The sequence below is a fragment of the Pelodiscus sinensis genome, chromosome 18, assembly GCF_052426305.1.
Source record: "Pelodiscus sinensis isolate ZL-2025 chromosome 18, ASM5242630v1, whole genome shotgun sequence".
Taxonomy (NCBI): Eukaryota; Metazoa; Chordata; order Testudines; family Trionychidae; genus Pelodiscus; species Pelodiscus sinensis.
In genome coordinates this window covers 32,786,237-32,802,568 of record NC_143069.1, presented here as the reverse complement: position 1 = coordinate 32,802,568, position 16,332 = coordinate 32,786,237, and the positions used below count along the sequence as shown (strand labels likewise).

The following is a 16,332-nucleotide window of genomic DNA, read 5'->3' as shown; positions in this document are numbered from 1 at the left end:
ATTCAGGTACATCAATTCCCGCCCCCCAGGCAGAGCCAGACCAGGTCAGCCACAGAACCATTTATTGTGTTGGACCCGGCCAGACGGCTACAGGAAAGGGGGCGGGGAAGCAGGGGTAGCGGGTTGGGGGCTGATAAGAAGGACAACATGTAACGCCCCCCCACCAACCAGGCCTGGAGGGGGCAGAGGGCTCTCTGGCACCGCGAGCCAGTGGAACTACCCGCCACTGGATCTGCACAGCAGGGGGAGAATTCTGGGCTCAGTTCATGCTGGGTGTGACACCCCTCCCTCCAAGTTCGGTAAGGGGGCGCTGCGGAGGGCGAGTGACACCCCACCCCACCCCCAGAGGCAGTGATCCACGCCTTGTCCTGTTGCGGCTGGGATCCTGGTGAGATGGTCCTAGCAGAGGAGCAGGTTTCTCGGGGGGGTGGAGATTCCTGCCCCCCAGTCAGTGATAGTATTTCTCCACCTTTAGCACCTGGCGGTACATCAGCATGGAGGAGACGAGGCCCAGGACCTAGAGGAGAGAGAGGAGAGTGAGGTGGGGCTGGGCCAGGTGCTTTGGGGCCAGTGACTAGAGGGGGGTGAAAACTCGAGGGCCCTGCCCTAGGAGCCACCAGCTGCTGGGTCTGGCCTCTAGGAACCGATCCCTGAGCCTCATGGCATCACCGCATCCCCTGGCAGTGAGTTCCCCAGGTTAATAGGGGTGAGGAATGCTGTAGCTTTGGCTGAAGTTGGTTGGGGGGGGCAGGAGATGGGAAATGAGGCTCCCTCTGCCAGCTCTGCACATGGGAGGCTGGGCCCGCCCCGACCGTTTCGCAGTCACTCGCCCCTCCCGCGCCTCCCCCACGCTCCCCTCACCTGGATGACCCCGATGCAGGCAGCGAAGATGCCCATGGCCCAGATGTTCTCCCCCACCCAGGATTTCACCTTCTGGTAGCAGGGCTGGAGGCGGAGGGGGGGGGGTCAATGAACCAGGTCACACTTGGCCCCGGCCCCCCCAGCCAGGGACACTGAACCTCAACTGGGCAGCAGGCCAGGCCCCCAGTGGCTCCTCCCAGGGGCAGCTGGCTACTGAGGAGGGTTTGGCTACAAGCCAGGTCTGGGGGTGGAGGCAAAAACCTCCCTGGCAGGGACATTAGAGGCAGCGATACCCAGTCCTAGCGCCCGGCCAGCCCCTCCCCTTGGGCATTATTCCCCCCTAGCGCCCGGCCAGCCCCTCCCCTTGGGCATTATCCACCCCTAGCGCCCGGCCGCCCCTCCCCTTGGGCATTATCCGCCCCTAGCGCCCGGCCAGCCCCTCCCCTTGGGCATTATCCGCCCCTAGCGCCCGGCCAGCCCCTCCTCTTGGGCATTATCCGCCCCTAGCTCCCGGCTAGCCCCTCCCCTTGGGCATTATCCGCCCCTAGCTCCCGGCTAGCCCCTCCCCTTGGGCATTATCCCCCCCTAGCGCCCGGCCAGCCCCTCCCCTTGGGCATTATCCGCCCCTAGCGCCCGGCCAGCCCCTCCTCTTGGGCATTATCCACCCCTAGCGCCCGGCCGCCCCTCCCCTTGGGCATTATCCGCCCCTAGCGCCCGGCCAGCCCCTCCTCTTGGGCATTATCCGCCCCTAGCGCCCGGCCAGCCCCTCCTCTTGGGCATTATCCGCCCCTAGCGCCCGGCCAGCCCCTCCTCTTGGGCATTATCCACCCCTAGCGCCCGGCCGCCCCTCCCCTTGGGCATTATCCGCCCCTAGCGCCCGGCCAGCCCCTCCTCTTGGGCATTATCCGCCCCTAGCGCCCGGCCAGCCCCTCCTCTTGGGCATTATCCGCCCCTAGCGCCCGGCCAGCCCCTCCTCTTGGGCATTATCCGCCCCTAGCGCCCGGCCGCCCCTCCCCTTGGGCATTATCCCCCCTACCACCCGGCCAGCCCCTCCCCATGGGCATTATCTGCCCCTAGCGCCCGGCCAGCCCCTCCTCTTGGGCATTATCCGCCTAGCTCCCGGCTAGCCCCTCCCCATGGGCATTATCCGCCTAGCTCCCGGCTAGCCCCTCCCCTTGGGCATTATCCCCCCCTACCGCCCGGCCAGCCCCTCCTCTTGGGCATTATCCGCCCCTAGCGCCCGGCCAGCCCCTCCCCTTGGGCATTATCCGCCCATAGCGCCCGGCCAGCCCCTCCCCTTGGGCATTATCCGCCCATAGCACCCGGCCAGCCCCTCCCCTTGGGCATTATCCGCCCATAGCACCCGGCCAGCCCCTCCCCTTGGGCATTATCCGCCCCTAGCGCCCGGCCAGCCCCTCCCCTTGGGCATTATCCACCCCTAGCGCCCGGCCAGCCCCTCCCCTTGGGCATTATCCACCCCTAGCGCCCGGCCAGCCCCTCCCCTTGGGCATTATCCGCCCCTAGCGCCCGGCCGCCCCTCCCCTTGGGCATTATCCCCCCCCTAGCGCCCGGCCAGCCCCTCCTCTTGGGCATTATCCGCCCCTAGCACCCGGCCAGCCCCTCCCCTTGGGCATTAGCCGCCCCTAGCGCCCGGCCAGCCCCTCCCCTTGGGCATTATCCGCCCCTAGCGCCCGGCCAGCCCCTCCCCTTGGGCATTATCCGACCCTAGCGCCCGGCCAGCCCCTCCCCTTGGGCATTATCCGACCCTAGCGCCCGGCCAGCCCCTCCCCTTGGGCATTATCCGCCTAGCTCCCGGCTAGCCCCTCCCCTTGGGCATTATCCGCCTAGCTCCCGGCTAGCCCCTCCCCTTGGGCATTATCCCTCCCTACCGCCCGGCCAGCCCCTCCTCTTGGGCATTATCCGCCCCTAGCGCCCGGCCAGCCCCTACCCTTAGGCATTATCCGCCCATAGCGCCCGGCCAGCCCCTCCCCTTGGGCATTATCCGCCCCTAGCGCCCGGCCAGCCCCTCCCCTTGGGCATTATCCGCCCCTAGCGCCCGGCCGCCCCTCCCCTTGGGCATTATCCGACCCTAGCGCCCGGCCAGCCCCTCCCCTTGGGCATTATCCGCCTAGCTCCCGGCTAGCCCCTCCCCTTGGGCATTATCCGCCCCTAGCGCCCGGCCAGCCCCTCCCCTTGGGCATTATCTGCCCGGCCGCCCCTCCCCTTGGGCATTGTCCGCCCCTAGCGCCCAGTCGCCCCCTGGGCATTATCAACACACAGCAATCAGCTTCCACTTCCCCCAGGCATTACCTGCCCACAGCGACCAGCCTCCCCCATCGTACCTCACCTGGCTGTAGGGACGGGCAGCTCCCCCCCCAGGCGTTCCCCAGCCACAGTGTCCAGCCAGCCCCTCCTGCCTGGGTGTCACCCAGCTGGATGGATCTGCTGCTCCCTCCCGGCCCAGGGGTTAGGGGTCTGCCCCCAGGAGGTGGGGGGGGGGGGCTCACCTCTTTCCACCAGGCCGCGCCGTGGCCGGAGCAGGCGGCCCCGTGCTCCAAGCAGCAGGACTCGGGCAGCCCGGTCCCATTGCGCAGCTCGAACCAGTCGGTGTAGTTCTGCACCCCGCAGCACCGGAACTGGGGGGAGGCGGGCGTTAGGTTGGGGGCGTTCAACCTGGGGGGTGGGGGGGCGGGGCTGGGGGGCTCACCTCCGTTTGCACCGTGTCCCAGGCCTGGGTCAGCGCCAGCTCCCCGGGGGCCCCGTAGCGCCGCAGCCCCGCCTTGAGGTCCCCCTGCGCGTAGCTGTCAAACTGAGCGCCGGAGGGTGGTCAGCAATTAACGGGGGGGGGGGGGGTCTGGGGGTCCATATAGTGGGAGGTGGGGCTCAGGAGGGGGAAGAGGGGTGTGGGGTTCAACGGGGTGGGGGGCTCAGAGGAGGGGTCTGGGGACCCATGTGGGAGGGAGGTTCGTGGGGGGGGGAGTCTGGGGGCCCATGTACAAGGGCGGGGCTGGGGTGGGTCCATGTGGCGGGGGAGGGGCTTGGGGCGCTGCCCCCTTACCTGCCCCCTGCAGGCGTAGAAGGCCAGGGCCCCGCCCAGCTCCAGGAGGACGATGGTGGCGAGAACCACGAAGAACTGGGGGGGGGGGGAGACAGATCAGAACCCCGAGGACACCCAGGGGACCCTCCCCCCGCCCCCTGCAGGCAGCCCCCCCATGTTCCCCCAGCCGGCCCTGGTCCCCTGCCCCCACCCCTTGAACTGCCCCCGTCCCCTCCCCTCCCCTGCCCCCCAGCCTCCGGGCTGCCCCCTACCGTGAGCAGGAGGCAGCGCTGCTCAGTGGCGGCCCCCAGGCAGCCCACGAAGCCCACGACCATCACCACGGCCCCGGCCGCCATCACCAGCCCGGCCAGCCCCAGCGCGGGGAAGGAGAGAGACAGTGCCGAGAACCGGCCCTGCGAGAGAGACAGCCACAGCCCCACGCCCAGCGCCCCGCAGCCCCCCAGCTGGGCGGGGGCAGGGTCAGCCACACACCCAGTGCCCCCCCACAGTGCCCCACACCCTGCAGCCCCCCAACTGGGCGGGGGCGGGGTCAGCCACACACCCAGTGCCCCCCCACAGTGCCCCACACCCTGCAGCCCCCCAGCTGGGCGGGGGCGGGGTCAGCCACACACCCAGTGCCCCCCCACAGTGCCCCACACCCTGCAGCCCCCCCCCCCCAACCCTGCAGCCCCCCAGCTGGGCAGGGGCGGGGTCAGCCACACACCCAGTGCCCCCCCACAGTGCCCCACACCCTGCAGCCCCCCAGCTGGGCGGGGGCGGGGTCAGCCACACACCCAGTGCCCCCTCACAGTGCCCCACACCCTGCAGCCCCCCAGCTGGGCGGGGGCGGGGTCAGCCACACACCCAGTGCCCCCCCCCACAGTGCCCCACACCCTGCAGCCCCCCAGCTGGGCGGGGCAGGGGCAGGGGTGGGGTCAGCCCCCCACACAGCCACACACCCCGTGTTCCTCCCACAGTGCCCCCCACCCCGCAGCCCCCCAGTTGGGCGGGGGCGGGATCAGCCCCACACCCCGCGCCCCTCCCACAGTGTCCCCCACCCCGCAGCCCCCCAGTTGGGAGGGGGCGGGGTCAGCCCCACACACAGCGCCCCCCCACATCACCCCGCAGCCCCACATACAGCGCTCTCAACTCCCCAGCTGGGCGGGGAGGCGGGTCCGGGAGCCCAACTCCCCCCCCGGGCACTGCTCCGGGAAGCCCGCAGCGGAGACTCACCCAGAAGAGGAGGTTGAAGACGAAGAGCTGCACCTTGAGGCAGAGGAGGCAGCGCTGGCTCGGACCCATGGCGAGCTGGGGGCACAGGAAAGGGGGCAGCTGGGGGCTCCCTGCCCTGCCGGGGCCCGACCCACACGGCTCCCTCGCCCGGGACAGAGCGGGCCGCGCGGCGCTGCGGGGGGGCACAATAGCCCCCCCCCCGTGGGGATTTTCTTTCCCCGCCGACCGGTCCCATGGAGTTTAGCGGCCGGAAAGTTGCCCCCCCCCCCCCCGCAGTCCCGCCGCCCCCCCCGGCCCTTTCCCCGCCAAACTTCCTCCGCGCCGGCCCCTCACCTGGGCCTCCGGGCGGGGGCTGCTCGAACCCCCAAAACTGCGGCTGCTGCTCGCTCGGCCGCGGGGGGGCTGCACGGGGGGGAATTCCGGGCTCCGCGGGGGGGGAGGGGTCTAGGGAAGGCGCGAGGGGGGGAGGAGACGGGATCTGTGGGGGAGGGGTAGACGGGGGCTGGGGAGCCAATGGGGGGAGGAGCAGGCGAGGGGGGACGGGCTCCATGAGGGAGGGGCTGGCGGAGGGAGGGCGCGGGGGGGCCTATTGGGGAGGGGCAGGCGAGGGGGACGGGCTCTCTGGGGGAGGGTCAGTAGCAAAGCTGAGGGGGGGAGGAGCGAGGCGCGGCGAGTCGGGGGGGGGGGGGGAACGCTCCAGGATTATCGGTTCCAGTGGGGGGGGGGGCAGTTTCCCTGCTCACCCCGTCCTGCCGGCCCCTGCTGTCCCTCGTGCCTGGTGACCCTACGTAAACAAGCCGCACTGGGCCCAGGAAGCACGGGCGCTTATGGGGCAGGGCTACTCCCCCCACCCCCCCGAGGTGCTCTGGAGCCAGCTGCTGCTGTCACACATGAAATGGAGCTGAGCTCCACCCCCTCCCCCCAGGGAGAATGCCAGGGGAGGGAGGGAAGATGGTTGCTGGTTGCCCCATGTTGCCCACCCCACCCCAGGCCTGTAGTCCAGTGGATTTAACATGCTTCAGCTTGGGGGTGGGGCTAAGAACGAGACACCCATCCCTCTTCCCCCCCCCCCCCCCCCCCGGGGTCAGTTCATTCTGTTCTCATCATGGGCCGGGGGGCAGAGTTAAGGGGAGGAACGGGCCAGGTGAGGGGAGAGGAGGAAGTGGGAACCACTGACCCCCTGGATACCACAATGTGGGCAAACAGGCTTAGGGGTCCAGCACATGGACTGGAGGGGATATAGAACGGGGGAAGCAGCTAGAAACGGCCTGGGTGGCACTGCCGGGCAGCAGGGAAGGAGACGGAGGGCACACAGGGGATTGGAACACAGCCCAGCGCATCCCACTCCCGGCTCCAGCCTGGGAGACTGGTGCCCCCACTGTGCCTGCTCCATCTGGTAACCACAGCAGCGAGCCCAACTCCAAAGAGGCGCTGGGCTAGGCTCTAGGTGCAGAAACAAGGCCGCTGCCAGCCCCTTGCAGACTCACCCACCGACAGGGGCGTAAACTTTCCCAGGAAAACCCACTTCCTCAGAGGGAGGGGAAGTTACGGAGGCAGGAAGAACCCACTTTCCCCCCCAGCGGCTCAGCTCCCTTGCCACAAGCAACTGCACCCGCCTGCTCTAACATCCATTCACCTGATGAAGCGGGTTTTCCCCACACATGGTTCTGCCCCCATGCGGCTGCTCATCTGTAAAGTGCCACAGGACTCCTCCTTGCTAATCTCAATTTTCATGCGCCCCAGGTGACTCCTATCCTAGCCCCATGGAGCAGAACAGCAAGAACACAAGCAATTCAGACACCGACATGTTTCTAACGTGCAAGAAAAGTCAGGTCCAGCCCAGTCGCAAGCTGGGCCTTGAAGAGTCCGCAAAGTCAGAAAGATACAAAGGCAAATCAACCGCCAGACAAGTTTCTCACAGAAAAATGCAAAAGCTACTTCAGCAACATATCAGGTGCCCTAAAAAGCTAGAGCAAAAAAGGTGGTTGGACAGATTAAAACAGACTGACAAAGATGTGGAAGCGACTCTAAAAATGACACAGCCACCAGAAGTTAGGCACTGTAGAACATCGATAAGGGAAGGAAAAGGACAGGAGGAGAAACCGGCAGCCAGAATGAAGGATACTAAGGAGGAGTTTCCAGCCTGGTCCCAACCTTGGTCCCCTGCTAGATGAAAGCATTAGAATCACCCCTAACACAGAAAGGCCAGAATTGCTGAATTTCGGCAGCTGGCTGCATTAGACAGACACCCTGCTGGGGCTGTCATCCCTTCCAACGCGCACACACCAGCATCTCAGGGTGGGAGGGAGTAAATCAGCAAGGGCGGGACACTCCCATCCAAGAGTGTGAGAAGAGGCGGCCGAGAAGCTCTCTGGCCCATTAATCCCCACCATAAGGCCCAGGGCTGCGTGTGTGTGTGGGGAGGGGGGGGGGCAGAGGAGACTGGGGAAGCTACTGTTGTGCCCATCTCCAAACAGGCTGAGAGGGTAACTGCAGTCTGGAGCCAGCAGGCGCTGGGCCAACTGGAGGACGGACTGAATGTGGCCACATGAACCCAGCCCTGCCAACACGGGGCCGTGTCAGGGACATGGAAACCTCCGACTGCAGCAAAGCTCAGCCTGGGCCTCAGCTCAGCCAATCGGGCGACCCGGCGTGGGCCAGACACTGAGGCCGCCTCACAGCTCCAAAGGGGCCAGGCCAACTCCCCAGGGCCATGGGCAGCGCGCAGGAGAGATGGGGGTGTCGCATGCCCCCCCTTCATTTGGCATCTCTGCCCCTGGAAGCCCCATGGCGCAGGCACCAGCTTGTAAGGGAAGCAGGGCTATGGGGGGGGGGGCCTGGCTGTTCTGAGCCCCCCCCCCACCCTGCACGTGCATAGCCCAGTGCACCCCACCCCCCCGACAGCTCAGGCTCCCCAGAGAGCCAGGCCGGGGGGCTGGGAGCAGGCCGGCGAGCAGTTCCAGCCCCTGGTTTATTTTTCTAGCTGGGGGGCAGCCAGGGAAAAGGGGGGAGAGAAGAGCCCAGAGCTCTAGCTACACTCCCCCGGGCTGGGGGCAAGCCAGGGAAAAGGGGGGAGAGAAGAGCCCAGAGCTCTAGCTACACTCCCCCGGGCTGGGGGGAAGCCAGGGCACAGCCCAGAGCCACACCCCCATGGCCCCTCCCACTGCCCAGCCCTTCCCCTGGGAGCCAGACTCCAGTGTGTTGGGGGGGGCGCACAGGTTTGGGGATCAGCACAGGGGGCGGAGAAGGGGCCCCAGCAGGGTTATGGGGCACAGTGAGGCGCTCTGAAAGCCACGGGGGGAGGGGGGCAGGGTCCCAGCCCCCCCCAGGCAGTCAGGGACCCAGTTTCATCTCTTTATTTCTCATGACTGTAACCATATAAAAACATAACTTATGAAACAGTGACCATGTGTCAATGGGGGATGGGGAACCGTCAGCAAAATCAACAGGGGACCCACCCCCCAGAGCCCCCCAACCTGCCTTCCCCCAGCTCAAACACAGGGGGACCCCCCCACACAGAGCAGGGGGGCTCCCCTGGACCCGAGCCCATGGTGCGTGCCCTAGGGCAGGGGGAGAGGTACTTGGTTACTGGGGGGGCGGGGTCGCTGGTTTAAAAGCAGACGGAGGGAGGGGGACAAGGGCAGAGGGGGGCCACGGCAGCAGCCCCCGGGGGCCGAGCAGGGAGCAGGGACTCTTGACAAGTCCTCCCCCCCTCGGCTCTGGCCCCCCACAGCTCTGACCCCGCCCCTAGGGGCACGGGGCAAGGGACAGCCCCGCCCGGGAGGGAGACACACAGCGTGGGGGGAGGGGGCTAGCGCATGCGGTAATCCGTGGAGCACGATAATTCGCAGAGCTGGCCCTTGAAGTCCAGGTCGATGGTGAAGTCCAAGTCCCGCTGCAGAGAAGAGACGGGTGGGGGGTCAGTCCTGGGGTCCAGCCCACTGCTCCCCACCTCCCAGCATGCACTGTGCCAGCCCCGCCCCCCTCCCCCTTTCAGAATCCACAGGCCCATGCTGCTTGGAGGGCCCCCGCCGCGCCCGGCCCCCTTGCCCCTCGCTCACGTTGTTCTTGGCATTGGGCTTCATGCTGATGGTGCCGAAGACCTCCTCGCCTGTCTTCACCGTCAGGTAGTCCTCCATGTAGAACACCGTCTGCTTCCAGTGGGTGTAGGGCGACTCGGGGCCTGGGGGAGAGGTGTGTTAGGGGAGGGGCCGGCCATGCTCAGCCCCGCCCCCGCTCGGAGCCCCCCGGAGCCCGTACTGGTGGAGAAGCCGGTGCGCTTGTGACAGCGGGTGAACTCGATGTTGAAGTAGGCCACCAGCGCGTGCACGTAGTCGTTGCGCTTCACCTGCAGGCAGAAGGGCGACGTGAACGTCAGGTCCTCCACCTTCACCGTGTAGATGTCCACCTCCTGCGGGGGGGAGACCGTCAGCGCCCGGCCCTGGGCCCCTTCCGCCCCCTTCCTCCAGCCCCTTGGCCCCCGGCCCCTCCGCCCCCGGCCCCCTTCCTCCAGCCCTTCCACCCCCACCAGCCCCCCCTTCCGCCCCCGGCCCCCTTCCTCCAGCCCCTCCGCCCCCAGCCCCCTTCCTCCAGCCCTTCCACCCCCACCAGCCCCCGCTTCCGCCCCCGGCCCCCTTCCTCCAGCCCCTCCGCCCCCGGCCCCCTTCCTCCAACCCTTCCGCCCCCAGCCTTCCCTTCCTCCAGCCCTTCCGCCCCCAGCCTACCCTTCCTCCAACCCTTCCATCCCCAGCCCCTAGACCCCCCCTTCCGCCCCCGCCCCACGGGCACCTTGATGAGGCAGGCATTGGTGACCAGCTGCTTGGGATCCACCACGTCCACCAGGGGCTCCTTGATGGCCACGTCCTTGATGCAGGACATGTCGAAACCGTAAACGTTCTCCCACCCTGGGGGAGGAGCCACAGTCAGACCCAGGCAGACGGGACGCCCCCCGCCCTCCGCCACAGAGTGTCAGCACCGCCCCCCCGCTCACAGTGGATCTTGTAGTCCTTGTACTGCCGGTCCTCGATGGCCGTGACGTACAGCGTGGCCCGGTCAGGGAAGATGAGGCCGTCGGGGGTCTGGAAAAGGGAAATGGGGGGTCACTGCACAACGGTCCCTGGCCCCCACGAGTCCCCCACCCCACAGCGGCCCTGCCCCCGGCGGGACCCACCAGCCACTTGTCGCGGGCGTAGATGACAGTGTTGAGCATGGACTCGTAGAAGAGGCAGTAGCCCATCCACTCGCTGATGATGATGTCGACCTTCTCCACCGGCAGCTCCACCTCCTCCACCTTGCCCTTGATGATTGACACCACTGCGGGGCAAGGGGGCGGGGCATCAGCACGGGGTAGGGGGGCCCCCCAGCATAGACCCCGGGGCCAGGAGTTGAGCTGCTCCGGGGTGGCGGAGTGGGGGGGGGGCCGTGGGGAGAGGTGCCCAGTGCAGGGGGTGGATCCACAGCCAGGCACAGCAAGGCTCTGGGGGGTTCCCCAGGGGAGCGGGGGCTCTGGGGGGTTCCCCAGGGGAGCGGGGGCTCTGGGGGGTTCCCCAGGGGAGCGGGGGCTCTGGGGGGTTCCCCAGGGGAGCGGGGGCTCTGGGGGGGCGGCCACGCGTCCCAGGGGAGCCACTCACCATGGTCCAGCTTGTTGGCTTTGACAATTTTGAGGGCGTAGTCAGAGATGCTGGAACACTCGATCTGCGGGGAAACGGAGTGAGAAAGGCCCCACGGAGCCCTGGGGCGCCAGGGAGGGGCCCAGCCAGGCAGCAGACGGGGAGGGGAAGGGGGCGCTCACCCCGATGACCCGTCTGGCGCCCGCCTTGGCGGCGAACATGCAGAGGATGCCGGTGCCGCTGCCCACGTCCAGAACCACCTTGTCCTTGAAGAGGTGCCGGTTGTGGAACATGGAGTTCCTGTAGGTCAGAGTGCGGACCTCGTCCTTCAGCATCTCCTGGGGGGGGCACAGGGGGGTCAGCAGGCCCCCAACCCCACCCCCTTCAGCCTCCACACAGGGAATCCCCAGCCCCACCCCCAGGCCTCCTCTGGGGGCCACGGGAACCCCCAACCCTTTGGCTTCCTGTGGGGGCCATGGGGAACCCTCAGCCCCGCCCCCTTCCGCCTCCTCTGGGGGCCACGGGGCACCCCCAACCCTGCACCATTCGGCCTCCACTCAGGGAATCCCCAGCCCCACCCCCACGCCTCCTCTGGGGGCCATGGGAACCCCCAACCCTTTGGCTTCCTGTGGGGGGCCATGGGGAACCCCCAACCTCACCCCCTTCGGCCTCTGCACGGGGCACCCCCAACCCCGCACTCTTCGGCCTCCTCGGGGGCCACGGGGCTCAGCACAGCCCCCTCCCTCTTCAGCCCTTCCTGGAGTGGGGCAGGGCCATGCCCATGAACCCTGGAACCCATGGGGGCACCTGCCCCCCACGCACCTCGTGGATGCCGAAGTGGGCGTAGGAGTCAAAGTAATAGTCCTTGGACGTCATCTCCTCTGCAGGGGGCTTGGCGTTGCTCTCCGCCGGGGGGCAGCACACCTGAGGAAAGGGGGCCAGTCAGACGCGCCCCCCCCCAACTCGCAGAGGCCAGGCAGACCCAGAAGGGCTCAGCCAACAACCACTGCCCCATCCCGGACCACGGCCGGTACCCACCCCCAGCCCTAGTCCTGACGCCCAGCCAGAATCCACCCCACACCAGCTCCAGGGCCCCGCCCTCCCCACCCAGCACACATCCACCTCATGACCCCGTGCTCCCCCAAAGACCTAGGCCAGCACATATCCACCTCACAGCCCCCCCCCCAATGCCAGCTCCAGGGCCCAGCCCGTAACCACCCCATGGCTCCCCCAGGACCCAGCCCTACCCATATCCACCTCTCAGCCCCCCCCCCCATGCCAGCTCCAGGGCCCAGCCCGTAACCACCCCATGGCTCCCCCAGGACCCAGCCCTACCCATATGCACCTCTCAGCCCCCCCCCCCAATGCCAGCTCCAGGGCCCAGCCCGTAACCACCCCATGGCTCCCCCAGGACCCAGCCCTACCCATATCCACCTCTCAGCCCCCCCCATGCCAGCTCCAGGGCCCAACCCATAACCACCCCATGGCTCCCCCAGGACCCAGCCCTACCCATATCCACCTCTCAGCCCCCCCCCCATGCCAGCTCCAGGGCCCAACCCATAACCACCCCATGGTCCCCCCAGGACCCAGCCCCCCCCCATATGCACCTCTCAGCCCCCCATGCCAGCTCCAGGGCCCAGCCTGTAACCACCCCATGGCCCCCCCAGGACCCAGCCCCCCCCATAACCAGCCCCCCCCAGCTCCAGGGCCCAGCCTGTAACCACCCCATGGCCCGTCCAGGACCCAGCCCTACCCATATCCACCTCTCAGCCCCAATGCCAGCCCCAGGGCCCACCCCAGCCGGTATCCACCCCACAGCCGCACACATCAGCCGCAGGGCCCAGCCCAGCCGGTATCCAGCTCACTGACCCCCACGCCAGCCGCATAGCCTAGCCCAGCCGGTATCCACCCCCTGCCCCTAATACCAGCCTGTAACCACCCCAATAAGCCCCTCTAGCCCAGCCAGAACTCCCTGGCCCCCCAGGTGAAATGACAACCGTTAAAGGGCGCCGCCCTAACGCGAGCCCCCCTCGCACTGGGGCAGCCTGGGAAGGGCCTCCAGGCAGCATGGCTTTGGGAGACGGGGCCGAAAGCCCAGCATGAGGGGACCCCGGGTCCCCTCCCCCCCCCGCTGAGGCCCAGAGCCCGTCTGCTTGGAATTACTTGGAAGTAACATGGGGCTGGACCGTGTAGTCCCAACCCTCCCTCCCCCCCTGCACCCACAATGCACTGCGGGAACCGGGGCTGGAGTCGAGTTAAGGAAACTGGGAAATTACTGAGCCCCGCCCCACCCCGCCTGGCAGTCACCTACACAGCGCCCCGTGCCCATCTCCCCGAAACCCTCCCCGGCTCTACAGCCCCCCTCCAGGCACAGCCACACAACCCCCCTTGGGCAGCTACCCAGCCCCCTCTGCACAGAGAATCTCAGCTCAGCCCTCCCCATTCCCAGACAGAACTCTGGTCCTAGCAACTGCCTAGGGGAGCCCCCCGCCTCCTACAGAGTCCCCTGCCCCCCCATGGCTAAGCATGGGGGAGATGGGTCCCAACCTGACTGGAGGGGGCGGTTGCCCCCACCTGGGGTTACAGGAGGAAGGTTAATCACTGGGGCTGGGGAGCCTGGATCTCTTAGCCTTCCCCAGCACCCCCCCACAGATTATCTGACTATGTGAGGGGTGAGGCTGGTTGCCAGGGAAGGGAACCTCAGGCTGGGGCAGCCAGCAGGAGCCCTGGGGGGGGGGGGTCACTAGAACTAGCTCATGGGGGGGGGGGAGAGCTGGCCGGGGAGGAATGGGGGGACCACAGACGCCTGGCTGGCGTAGGGAAGAGGGGGGAAGAGAACCACATCCACCTGGCTGGCCTGGGGGGAATGGGGGGGGATACAGGCGCCTGGCTGGCCTGGGGGGAATGGGGGGGGGATACAGGCGCCTGGCAGGCCTGGGGGGGGGCAGGCCTGGGGGGAATGGGGGGGGATACAGCCGCCTGGCTGGCCTGGGGGGAATGGGGGGGGGATACAGGCGCCTGGCTGGCCTGGGGGGAATGGGGGGGGATACAGCCGCCTGGCTGGCCTGGGGGGAATGGGGGGGGGGGATACAGCCGCCTGGCTGGCCTGGGGGGAATGGGGGGGGGGATACAGCCGCCTGGCTGGCCTGGGGGGAATGGGGGGGGGGGATACAGCCGCCTGGCTGGCCTGGGGGGAATGGGGGGGGGGATACAGCCGCCTGGCTGGCCTGGGGGGAATGGGGGGGGATACAGCCGCCTGGCTGGCCTGGGGGGAATGGGGGGGGATACAGCCGCCTGGCTGGCCTGGGGGGAATGGGGGGGGATACAGGCGCCTGGCTGGCCTGGGGGGTTACAGGGCGCCGGGGTATCACCAGCCGGCCCGGGGGCGCTAGGGGCCGGGCCTGGCCTAGCCCCTCACTCAAAGGATATTTACATCTTCTAGCGCAGTCCGCAGGCTCATCCCATTAGCCAGCGTGGCTACAACACTCTAGGAGAAAGTAACGGAGACAAGTCAATGGGGGGCCCGGGGGGGGCCGAGCCCCCCAGAGCCAGGCTCGCCCTGACACTGCGCCCAGGAGCCCTGCGCTCAGCTGCGGGGGGGGGGGGGGACAAAGGCGGGGGGGGGCTCGACCCCCCCTCGAGATCAGCAACAAACCAGGCAGGGAACAGCACAGCGCCCCCCCCGTAACCCCCCCCGCCCCCCCGCGTACCCCGCAGCCCCCCGTAACCCCCCCGCGTACCCCGCAGCCCCCCGTGCCGCGCAGCCCCCCCCATAGCCCCCCCATGACCCCCCCGCGTACCCCGCAGCCCCCCCACGCCCCGCAGTAACCCCCGCGTACCCCGCAGCCCCCCCGCGCCGCGCAGCCCCCCCATAGCCCCCCACGGCCCCCCCGCGTACCCCGCAGCCCCCCCATAGCCCCCAGGGCCCCCCCACGTACCCCGCAGCCCCCCCCGCAGCCCCCCCATACCCCGCAGCAGCAGCCCCCCCCCCAGAGCCCCCCGCGGCCCGCAGCCCCCCGCGTGTCCAGGGCCCCCGCTCTGCGGCCGGAAGCGGCCCCCCCCCGAGCAGGGCCGAGTCCGGGCCCCTTTGTCCGGCGGCGCGGGGCTGGGCCCCCCCCGCGCCGGCCCCCCCCGCCCGCGGCCCGGCACGTGCCCCACCTCCATGGTGCAGTTGGTCGCCTCCGCCATCTTGAGAGCGAAGCGCAGAGAGAGCGAGAGCCCCGCCCCCGCCGCTTATAGCCGGGGCGGGCCCGGCCCCGCCCCTCACCCCATTGGGCCCCCGGGCCCGCGCCGCCCGCGCCGGGCGCGCCCATTGGGCCTGGCAGCCGTCGCTCCGCGCGCCCGGCCCGCCCCACTACGTCGCGGCACTGCCATTGGGGAAGGGAGGTGTCACTCGCTCACAAGGCCCGCCCCCGCCGATGACGCACGGTGTCACTCATTCGCCGGTCGGCCTCCAAGGGCTGAGAGACGCTGCTATTGGCGGAGAGAAGTGCCACTCATTTGCAGGCCACGCCCCCGCAGCCACGGGACGCAGCTATTGGGAGAAGGAGGTGTCACTCGCCCTGTCAAGCCTACCATTGCAGCCAGTGATGATCCCCTTGGATAAGGGGACTGTCACTCACAACATGCCCCGCCCCACCCTCGCCAGGGCAAATGCTACTGGATGCTCGTCTCCAGGCCCAGAGCCAAAGGGGAAAGCCATTGGACAAGCGAGCTGTCACTCCTCAGGCAACTGCCATTGGTGGACGAAGTGTCACTCAGTTCCGGGGACCCTCCCCCACGAGGGGCCTCTTCCCCCTCCCCCGCAGAGCGGAATGTCAGTCATGGGGATCCGCCCCACCCACCTCACTGGCCACTCTGGTGCCTGGCCCAGGCAGGGATCCGCCCCCTCCGGCCACTTTCCCCATTGGGCCTGCTGCTATTGGGCACAGGCGATGCCTATCACCTTGGGTCCCGCCCCCAACCTCTGCACTGTGAGATGGTGCTGCTCACTGGAGCCCGCCCTACACTGCACTGCACTCAGTGCCCCTCCCCCAACTGCCCCACACTGCACCCCCTCACTGCCCCTCCCCCGACTCCCTACCACTACACTGCACTGCACTCAGTGCCCCTCCCCCAACTGCCCCACACTGCACCCCCTCACTGCCCCTCCCCCGACTCCCTACCACTACACTGCACTGCACTCAGTGCCCCTCCCCCAACTGCCCCACACTGCACCCCCTCCTGCCCCTGCTCCCTTTCCACTGCCCCTCCCCCACACTGCACCCCCTCATTGCAGTTGGGGGAGGGGCACTGAGAGCAGAGTACTGCATTGCACTGCTCTGCTCTCAGTGCCCCTCCCCCAACTGCCCCCTTCCCCACTCGACACTGCCCCACACTGCACCCCCTCATTGCCCCTCCCCTGACTCCCTACCACTACACCACTAGCCCCTCACTGCCCCCCCCAAACGCCACCTCCCTGGCTCCCTGCCACTGCACCGCACGCACGCCCTTACTGCCCCTCCCCCAACTCCCTACACTGCAACCCCCTCACTGTCCCCTCCTCCAACTGCCCCATTGCTGGCTCCCTACCACTGCACCACAACCCCCCTC

General features: G+C 68.4%; 2 protein-coding genes across 7 annotated transcripts; both read right to left on the bottom strand.

The window, feature by feature from the left end:
- Positions 1 to 11: 11 nt before the first annotated feature.
- LOC149523378 (tetraspanin-4-like) lies at positions 12 to 5,619 on the bottom strand. Of its 5 annotated transcripts, XM_089770144.1 has the most exons (8): positions 5,465 to 5,617; positions 5,132 to 5,206; positions 4,171 to 4,362; positions 3,920 to 3,994; positions 3,569 to 3,670; positions 3,369 to 3,497; positions 862 to 945; positions 311 to 517 (listed from the first exon to the last, which is right to left on the bottom strand). In XM_089770144.1, the coding sequence occupies exons 2-8, from the start codon at positions 5,198 to 5,200 to the stop codon at positions 449 to 451; spliced, it is 720 nt and encodes a 239-aa protein (XP_089626270.1). In that variant the 5' UTR covers positions 5,201 to 5,206; positions 5,465 to 5,617; the 3' UTR covers positions 311 to 448. The 5 variants fall into 5 exon arrangements, with proteins under 5 accessions (XP_089626268.1, XP_089626269.1, XP_089626270.1 ...); XM_089770142.1 differs by lacking the exon at positions 3,569 to 3,670 and having other exon boundaries at positions 12 to 517; positions 3,369 to 3,534; positions 5,465 to 5,619; XM_089770146.1 differs by lacking the exon at positions 3,569 to 3,670 and having other exon boundaries at positions 5,465 to 5,618.
- A 2,852-nt stretch (positions 5,620 to 8,471) lies between these two features.
- Positions 8,472 to 15,044, bottom strand: PRMT1 (protein arginine methyltransferase 1). 2 transcript variants are annotated; one of them, XM_089770140.1, is made up of 11 exons: positions 14,899 to 14,997; positions 14,174 to 14,227; positions 11,563 to 11,664; positions 10,923 to 11,078; positions 10,762 to 10,825; positions 10,302 to 10,444; positions 10,122 to 10,209; positions 9,920 to 10,035; positions 9,392 to 9,542; positions 9,193 to 9,314; positions 8,472 to 9,026 (listed from the first exon to the last, which is right to left on the bottom strand). In XM_089770140.1, exons 1-11 carry the CDS (start codon positions 14,926 to 14,928, stop codon positions 8,943 to 8,945), a joined length of 1,110 nt encoding a protein of 369 aa, XP_089626266.1. In that variant the 5' UTR covers positions 14,929 to 14,997; the 3' UTR covers positions 8,472 to 8,942. The 2 variants fall into 2 exon arrangements, with proteins under 2 accessions (XP_089626266.1, XP_089626267.1); XM_089770141.1 differs by lacking the exon at positions 14,174 to 14,227 and having other exon boundaries at positions 14,899 to 15,044.
- Positions 15,045 to 16,332: the final 1,288 nt, after the last annotated feature.